Source organism: Dromiciops gliroides, chromosome 1 (assembly GCF_019393635.1).
Source record: "Dromiciops gliroides isolate mDroGli1 chromosome 1, mDroGli1.pri, whole genome shotgun sequence".
In the NCBI taxonomy this organism is placed as follows: Eukaryota; Metazoa; Chordata; class Mammalia; order Microbiotheria; family Microbiotheriidae; genus Dromiciops; species Dromiciops gliroides.
The window spans coordinates 476,991,309-477,001,506 of NC_057861.1; the positions used below are offsets into that span (position 1 = coordinate 476,991,309).

General features: G+C 36.0%; 1 protein-coding gene across 1 annotated transcript; it reads left to right on the forward strand.

Moving 5' to 3' along the window:
- Positions 1 to 8,355: 8,355 nt before the first annotated feature.
- Positions 8,356 to 8,838, forward strand: LOC122735828 (fatty acid-binding protein, heart-like). The gene has a single exon (XM_043977631.1). The coding sequence runs from the start codon at positions 8,356 to 8,358 to the stop codon at positions 8,758 to 8,760; it is 405 nt and encodes a 134-aa protein (XP_043833566.1). The 3' UTR covers positions 8,761 to 8,838.
- Positions 8,839 to 10,198: the final 1,360 nt, after the last annotated feature.

A 10,198-nucleotide genomic window follows, 5' to 3' on the forward strand; every position in this document is an offset into this window, starting at 1 on the left:
CTAAATGATGTTTATGGTCAAATGAGCATCATCACTTGCTGGAGGTTCAAAAAGAACAGCCATGACAAATATACTGACTGGTTCTGTTATGCCATACTCTATTAATCTGGGGCTAGTAGACTCAGTCACATATGTGTTATCAAATAGTATCTATTTAGGTTTAGAATAAAAGTATATTGTGATCTCATTAAGTCTATGCAGGTAGTTGTCTAGACAACAATATGTGGGCTGAGGACATGAAAGGGTAACTTTAATATTATATTTCATGTATTTACATGATTTAATGCCAGACAGTTTCAATCTTTATAGCAATTGGGTATTTATTTTACAATAAGTCAGGTTGTACACCCTATACTGACATTTTTAAGTTTCCTATGGACAGCAATACAAGGAACATGGATTTGAAGCAAAAAGGGAGTAGAATTTATATAGTTTACATAGAGTGCATGCATGTGTCCTGGCTCTGATTTTAATGAAGCAATCAATATGAGATTTGAGGTAAATTTTAATTATATCAATCATAAAAATTTATAGTATTATAAGTCGTTTATATGTTTTGTCATATGTACTAGAAGAGAGGGAGAGGCAAGAAGAAAGGGGACTGAAAGTCAAAATCAGATTGTTCGCAGAATAAAGAGATAGTGAAGGAAAAATCTCTTTTAGACCATGTCCACGTACAAACCTGTTTGATTGAATTCCATTTGAAAGACAGATGAATTGAGTAAGACAACCAGGGTTTTTTGTTTGTCTACTTGATGTCAAACACTCAGTTTAACTGAATTTTACTTTTCAATTAGTTGTTTTGACATCATCTAGACAGACTCAGAATGGCTAAGTGCTTCTGATAGCCTGGTAGAGAGAGCTTCCTAATTTACTGCCAGGGAAGCATGTGATTTTTATGCACAGAGACTGCTTCTTTGCAAGTCATTCCGAGTGCATGGACAGATATATTTCAAGAAAAGTTCTTCTGCAAGAGCAATTCTTATTTTGTGTTTTTACATGACTAGATTTCTGAGGAGAGCAACAAAGAGGAACAATAGCCATTTATTTGTTAGTTCTTCCTTGTCACTTATTCAATATTCCTTTGCCCATATTTTTTTCTTCTTCAGTATCTTTCCTTTGCTTAGTCTACAAACCTTCCATTTCAATATAATCAGAAGGAGAAGAACAACAAGGTAAATATATTCCTAACTTATTTGTAGTTTTATATTGGAGAGAAAGCCAAAAAAGGAGAAATAATCCCCAATTTTACCATTTATCATAGTATAGCTTTTCTGGCTAGCTGAGGCAGCTAGGTGCTGTGGTGGATAGAATATCAGGGCTGATGTCAGGAAGACATCTTCCTAAGATCAAATTTTCATTGACATGTATTAGCTTTGTGACCTTGGGCAAGTCATTAAACCCTCTTTGCCTAAATTTCCTCATCTGTAAAATGAAATGGAGAAGGAAATGGCAAACCATTCCAGTGTCTTTGCCAAGAAAACCCCAAATGGGGTCATAAAGAGTATGACATAACTGAAAAAAACTGAACAACAACAAAAGCCTTTCAGGAATTGTGCTTTATAAACCCTGAGACTCTGGCAAGTAGTCGAAGAGGTTCTGCAGAGAAAACAATTGTAATTTTAGATAGTCTCACATAGAGAAGTAAAGTATTTGCTGTCTACTTTCTTTCCCTACCCTCTGCATGTGCTGCCCATAGGGAGAGCCATCATTGTTTGAAATCAGTTATATGAATCTATTATATGACATAAATCTACATATAGTCTAGAATCAACGAATGTTACCAATAATACACAGTGCACAATTATTTGACTGCCAGTCAAAATATGTATAATACTTGGTGTCTATAACAATTTTTGTTACTGCAAATATTTTTGTACTTCTAATTGGTCAAAATTGGAATATTTGCAGAAAGTTAAAACCTAACTGTGACAATGAAACAATCATCTAGCAACCAATTTTGAGTGCCAAATCTTAGATAAAAAAGAAAAACAAATATGAAGCTGTATGCAATTTGTGTTCCCTTTCAGTGATTTCAATGTGCAGTATGTATTGTATTACCAATTTCTTTTAAATAGCCTTATGCATCTGGAAAAATAGTAAGACCACCTAAAAAGCTATTGGCAAACAAGAAACAACTCTAAAAACAGAACTCAATGATTGTTAAAATGAAAATGGGATTACTTAAAACAATATCCATCCTCCCCAATCATACACCCATTCTTCTCCAGGCAAATGTTGGATTGTACAATTGCTGTTGTTTGTTTTGTCCTTCTTTTTCAAAGAGAACCAATGACATCAGGGGGTGATGTTTTGACTTGCATGTGAATTAGATTTAAGTGAGGAAGAGTTGCACAGTCATAAGTGTCACCCTCTTTCCAGAGTAATCAAAGTCCAGTGGCAAGACAAAAGTCAAGAAAACCAGTATTGGCCCCAGGATGCAGTGTATGACCTTGGCATCTTTGATGTCAGACTGAGCTCTAAGTGCTCCACTCATGGCCATTGTTTTTATCTACCCATTCTACTAGGGGGGAGTCTTCACATGCATGGGATAGACATTCCCTTAAGTCACTGACAGTTTTGAGGTGTCTTAGTAACCCTCAATCTTGTTTAGCCTATCTGCTGACATGGTTATTACCATTTTCATCTTTAATTTAAATTACTGTTGTGATAGTAATAAGGATAATAGTTGATATTGTAGTTGTTGTGGTCCTGGTGATGTGTTTTTTTTGCTGTGGTTGTATTGGTTGTGGTTATACTTATGCTTATGGTGGTGGTGGAGGTTGTTTCTTCCCCCACGTTTTATGGAAAGGTAAAGAGCAAACAAACAAGTAAACCCTTAATTTTTGATGAGTGTAATGAAAAAAAATTTATATTTCATTTAAAAACTCAATATATTCATATGTATACCTATCCTTACATATATTTATGTATACATGTATACATGTATGTATTCTAAGAGATAATGGGGTTGCCCCTTCTTTACATTTTAGTAGATTTGAAAGGAAGTAGTATCCTCTGGATGTTAATAAACCATTTACATGTAGGTAAGTAATTAATCAATAACACATAACACTCAGATACCTGGAGAAAGGAAATGCTATTTCTGTTGAGGGAAAAATTTTACGTTTAGGATGAAAACTGATAAGATTCATCCCATTGATAAGCTGTCTTTAAGCTTTTATCATTTCCTGTAGCACAGAAAAAAAATTTCCTCCATATCATCCTCAAATACCACAAAGCATCTGTGATCTCATTTGGTTACTTCAAACAATGCCTATGTTGTCTATGACTGCCAGTCTTGTGTGACTCTTGTCCATGTCCTTCTATAAGGTCACCATAGGGTATCTAGCCAATGAGACAAAGGGCATCTTTCTTATTAAATGTCACTATGAGGATACCAGCAGAGTACTGAGGCTTTCTACCTATCATCCTTGGTCTCTATCACACGATCTGTTCATCTTTTCTTCCTATTATATATTCTGTCTTGAATAGTACCACTTCCTGAAAAATAAAATCTTAGAGATCAAATAACCGAGTTCCTCTCATCCTATAGATAATGAAACTGAGGCCTAGAGAGGTAAAAATTACATGCGTGAGCTCACACAAACCATTAGGAACTGAACCTAAAACCTTTCTATATAAGGCAATCAAACTATTGCCAAACAAATTATGACACCCAGAAATGTGTAAATACAAACAAACAAAAAAAAAGGGGGTAAAATGTTTTGGGGTAGTTAGGTGGCATAGTGGATAGAATACTGGGCCTGGAATCAAGAAGACTTTGAATCCAATTACATCATCAGACACTTACTGTGTGTCCCTGGGCAAGTTACTTAACCCTGTTTGCCTCAGTTTCCTCATCTATAAAATGACCCGGAGAAATGGCAAACCACTCCAGTATCTTTGCCAAGAAAACCCCAAATGGGGTCACAAAGAGTTGGACATGACTAAACAACAAAAATGTTTTAGATCAAATATTAAGGTTCAGTTTTGCAAATGTTTTCCTTTTAATACTTCAGTGAAATAGTGTTTCTAATTAACACCAAATGACACAAGAACAAAAAAAAATTAAATAGAAAATTTTTTTTCTTGTGGTTCATCTGCAAGACAGGTTATGCAACTTCATCCTCTTCTTCTTCTTCTTCTTCTTCTTCTTCTTCTTCTTCTTCTTCTTCTTCTCCTTCTTCTTCTTCTTCTTCCCTCTCCTCATTCTCCTTTTCCTCTTCCTCCTTCATCTTCTTCATCTTTTTCATAATTTTTTTCTTCATCTTCTCTGTCTTCTTGTTGACTGACTGATTTTATCAATCTTATCAACAACCATGTAGAATATTTTAAGTAACATTGTACAGCCATACTTCCCGAATTCTCTGGGCAGAATAATTGTTTTTGTTGAAAATTTTTTTAAGAAGGGGAGAAATGCCTTGCTATAACTTTTTCTCCCCCTCTCTTTTCTATGGACTTTCATAATGTCAAAATGATCATTCTTATTTCTCTTTATGAGAATGAATTCAGAATGCATTTTGGATAGGTTTTGTTTCAGTGATAAAATTAAATTCTCTAAATAATTCCCTAACTTTCCCAGAAATCATGTTTTCTAAGTATTGATATTTTTTCATGTGTAAACATAACTGTATCTAACACTATCATATATATGAGTATATAAAATAAATCAATCTTCTGATTCCATTTTCTGGACTACTCCATAGAGACTAGTTCCTGGCCAAATTATTCCTTTATAATTCAACATTGTATAAACAGTCAGAAAGAAATTTGTCACTGTAAGGTAAGAGCCTCTTCAGAAATCATAACATGTAAGACAATGAAGATGATTGGCAAGTTTTGATTGGTTGGCTTTACAATTTAAAATCAGAAAGTCTTTAAAGTGTTGTTTCTTCGGTTCTTAGGAACCATTTCCATAATAAAGTGAAATATGACTTCTTTGACCTCAACATAACCTCATAAAGAAAAACTATTATAATCTTTTGTTTTTGTGAGCTCAAGAAAGACTGAATACTGCCACTGGAAGGATTTATAATATAACATGATATACAAACCATTATCACTCCTCCTTCAAGTGTAGTTCTTTCTATTTTTGTCTCATTCCATGGAAAACAACAATCAACATTTATATATTGCTTAATGTTTTCAAAGTGCCTTAGACACACTGTCCCATTTGATGCTCAAACAAAACCTGCAAGCTAAAGGAAGTTCTCCATGTAATATTATTTTGATTCTACAAACGAAGGGAATTAAGGTCCTGTGCCTTATCCATTATTGCTTAGTATATGTCTGAGCCTAGATCTTACTGTCTTGAAGTCCAATGATTTAGCCATTATTTGAAAGAATCATAAAAGTATGAAAAATCAAGCAGTGATGAGAGGGAGATTGGAGAATGAGTGAGTTAATTGCTGTGAGGGAGCAATATAACTAGGTTGATAGAATACTGAACTTAGAGGATGAAGAATCTGGGCTCAACTCCTGTTTAAGATACTTCAAAGCTGTACAAAATGGGAAAACAACTGTTCCCTCTTCTCTAAAACTGGAATAATGATCATTCACACTTTAAAATGTTGTTCTGAAAATGAAACTATACCACACACACATACATCACATCACATGCAAACCTTATAGTGTTATATAAATTTTCTTTGGAACTATAAAAATCAAAGACATGTAATACATATTATCCTCTCTGATTATGACAATACTCATCATATACTATAGACATGCATACATATACATATATGCACATTTACATACATATATACATAAATAGACATATACATACATGCACACATACATACATGCTTGCATATGCCATGAAAAGTTCTAAGTCTGACAAAGGAAAGAAACAACAAAATCTCCAAGCTGTAGAAAATAAGTTTATTGAGAGAGGGTCTATCTCACAATAAAGTCAGTCTCAGGCAGGGATAGGACCTGAAAGACTCTGAGTAGTGTCACTCAGCAGCTTTTATACCCCAACAGGGCTGTAAAGTATTTATACCCTACTATCTTTAGACAAACTCCTCCCACAATTGCATATCACCCAAGTGGTAGATATACAAAGTTCATCATCCAACTTGTTGAACCTTTGCAATTGTGTTTATCCAAATCATGGGAGCCATCATCCAGCTTGCTAAGTCTTGGCTAATATGGTTTGATGTGAGGACTCATCCATGTCTACCAGCTGACGTCTCTCTAAGCTGTGATTGGGCCTTTCTAGCTCAGGAGTTAATATTTTTGGTATTTGCCTAACCACAATTTGATGATGGTGAATTGAGAATTGAGATGATGAACTCTGAGTTATTCAAAATTAGATTACAACATGACATGCATATTAGTTCTATGAATATCTATCTTACCTACTGTATTGTTATCTGCATAAGTTACTAAAGAATACCTAAAGATTGAATTGTGTCAAATCACAATTTGTAGTCTAAATACTGATTATAACTATAGTTAAATTATTTAAATCTAAAGGGTTGGGAAAAATCTCACTCACACATGCATACCTGTGTGTATGTTTTTAGAAAGAATCTGTGACCAACGATATCCTGAGAGAAGAGAAGGGACATAAGAGTGATGAGGCATCATTACAGGACAAACTTGTACTAAATGTAGAATCAGAAGTCCCTTTGCTAAACTTCAGCATATATAATAGAGAAAAGAAAAGTATTTTAAAACATTTCACTCCTAGAGTCAGCTAGTGGATTGAGTGTTGCACTTTGACTCAGGAAAACCTAAGTAAGAATCTGGACTCAGATATTTGCTAGCTGTGTGAATCTGAGGAAATCACTTAAACATGTTTGCCTCAATTTCCTCTATTTTAAAATGGGGATAATGATAGCACCAATCACCCCAGGTTATTACATCAAATGATAAAATATTTATGAAATATTTAGCATAGTGTTTCACACATAGTAGTCACTTAATAAATTCTTGTTTCTTTCCTTCCTTTCTTCCACTCACAACAAAGTGTCATCCAGTTTTGAGCTTCCTTAACACCTAAAATCATCACTAAGTTGCTTATATTTTGATATGCTAATGATTGTAAAGATGACCCCCAAAACTGACTTGATTAGATCTGGGCTGGTATATAGAGGCTTGGATGATATTGGAGGTGTTGGATAATGAAAGAATAAAATGAAGCAGAAGGCATAGGTGTGGAGTAAAGACTGAGGAGGGAAGGAATGTATAATGTTCAGGTTAGACTGTTACTATATGTTTTATGTGAAGCCAAAAGACTGATGTATGCTTAACAGACAATAAAAACCATACACATTGGTAAATTTTCTTACTTCAAGGTACATGTATTGCATCAGATGCCTGAATCTACTCCATACATATGATTTAACACATAGCAGAAGATTAATTTCAGGATACAATTCAGAATGAATTCTATTTCTTGGCAGAAAATGAGCTATAAGACCAAAAGCACTAGAAACTAGATATTGGTGTCTGTTTATAGTCAACTCATGCAATTGGTCTTGCATAATGCACATTTCGAGCTCAAGGGTGACTTCCACCCATTCTATTTACTTTTCAGTCAAATGCTTCTGTAGAGCTACTGAGTATTAGGAAATTTTTCATATTTTGAATAATCATTCATTCCCAGGTCTACCAAGTATACCCATTACCCCAAGAAAAGGCAAAAATAATGAATCAAAAATGTCACAAAGTAAAACATGCAAAAAGAACTCTTTTCCACTGTTCAATTAACTTATGTATGCTTAATTTAAGTTTGCATTTTTATTAGGTGAGGTAGATAAAGTATTCTCAATGAGAATAAAAAAGCATTTTGAACACCTCAATGCATGTCTTTTGCAGATGTAAAAATGTTTCCTTTATCTACAAGGAACTACAGAGCTTTTCAATTAACAGATGTCATTCCTAAACATATCACTTTCTGTAAATGGTAAACAACTAAGTACAATACATTAATTAAGCCCTTTCTTATAACTTTATTGTTAAATTGTAACAAAATGAATATTTAAAATTTGTTATCAAATGTGGATGAAATCATAACTAGTTGGTTATATAAGGCATACCTCACCAATTTTTGTACCTTTGACACCATGAATTCAGTGTTGAGAACCTCAGAAGTTAGCTAATTAAGAATAACAACGAGAGGGCAAGTCAGAGCTGGGAACCTTTCTGCATCCCCTCTCTTCTCCCCCGCCCTCCCGCCTGCCAGCCTGCTCGCCTGCCTTCGGCTTAGCCCGGCCTAGCCCAGCCCAGCCCAGCCCCTCTCAGCTCCGTGCAGCTCAGCACCGCGCAGCGGATCCGGACCCAGCGCCTCGCAGCGCAGCCCAGCCCAGCCCAGCACAGGGCAGGCTCCTCCAGCCTAGCACCATGGCAGAAGTTTTCGTTGGCACCTGGAAGCTGGTTGACAGCAAGAACTTCGATGACTACATGAAGTCCATTGGCGTTGGATTTGCCACAAGGCAGGTGGCCAGCATGACCAAGCCCACCACTATCATCGAGGTCAGTGGGGACACCATCACCATCAAGACTCAGAGCACTTTCAAGAAAACCGAGATCTCCTTCAGGCTTGGAGTAGAATTTGACGAGACAACAGCTGATGACAGGAAGGTCAAGTCTACCGTCACACTGGATGGAGGCAAACTTGTCCATGTGCAGAAGTGGAATGGGCAGGAGACCACACTCACTGGGCAGCTCCAGGATGGAAAATGCATTCTGACGCTAACCCACTGCAGTGTCGTCTCTGTTAGGACCTATGAGAAGGAAACAGCTTGAAGCCAGCCCACCTGTTCACTGTCAACTCCTGCAGATGGCTACCACTGAACTCAACACCAGATTGCCTCATTTCTCTCCCTGTCCTCCTCCCTGCCCGTGATTTATACCAATTGACTCTGGTCAAGGAACTCGCCAGAAATGGAAAACATAGTGCTGTCCTGGTTCTGGATGAAGCCCATTTTGTATTTTTTTTAAACTGCATCTGACGGCTGGTCCCAAGCCAATAAAGCAGATTCCACAGTCAATCAAAAAAAAAAAAAAGAATAACAACAATAACCATAAAAACAACCACAACAACCAAATAGAAGAGTTTCTGTCTAGTGAGAATTTTTTTGTTGTATTTATTTTATTCTGAACTTAAGAAATAAAACAAGCATTGCCATACCATAGTAGAATAGAAAAAAATTATTGCACATTAACTGTAAAATTATTATGTACAACTTGCTATTCATTTCAAATATAAAATAAAGTTATCATGTAACTTTGTATTTTCCTTTTCACCTTCTCCCTCATGCCCTAGAGATGGCTAGGGTATATGGGTACACCCATGTATGTGTATATGTGTGTGTGCATGCTTGTGTGTTTGCAAAATACACACATGTGTAAAGTATATACATACATGTGTTTATGTAAAATCATTCAATACATAATTCTATGTATGAGAAATTTTAGCACCAAGCCACAAATGGAAGGGTCCTGTAAAGGAAGAAAGGTAGGTGATTTGGAGAAAAAAGGAATGGGAAAATAGGCAGCTAAGCTCATATTGCCAAAAGAGAAAAAAGCCTAGAATAAGTGAAAATACAAAATTATCAGTTCAGAGTTATAAGGAGGATTTTGTGTACCTTGAACAAGGGTCAGGAAAAGTGCATTAATTTAATGATGGGAGTGACACAGGAACTCAGGAGTTTCCAATCCCATCAACAATTCTTTACAGGGCAGCTGGGTGGTGCAGTGTATAGAGCACAGGCCCTGGATTCAGGAAGACCTGAGTTCAAATATGGCCTCAGCCACTTGACACTTACTAACTATGTGACCCTAGGCTAGTCACTTAACCCTCATTGCCTCGCCAACAAACAAAACAAAATAAAAAGAGTAATTATTTATAAACATGTCTTAAAGAACTACTATGTTCAAGGCACCGGCTTAGGCACTAGGGATAAAAGAAAATATTTTAAGGAGTCTACATTCTACTGAGACACAAGGCATTTAAATCAAAATAAATACAACATTGTTTGAGGAGGGAGAGACTATTACCAAACAGGGAGATCAGGAAAAGTTTCTTTATGGAGGCAGCACAATGACCTAAATCTTGAAGGAAACAAGTAATTCTTTTTTTTTTTTTGAGGCAATTGGTGTTAAGTGACTTGCCAACGGTCACACAGCTAGTAAGTGTCTGAGGCCAGATTTGAACTCAGATCCTCGCAACTCCAAGGTCATT

Bases quoted from the DNA above. Each gene is read 5' to 3' on its own strand.
- LOC122735828 (XM_043977631.1), top strand. From the start codon at position 8,356: ATGGCAGAAGTTTTCGTTGGCACCTGGAAGCTGGTTGACAGCAAGAAC.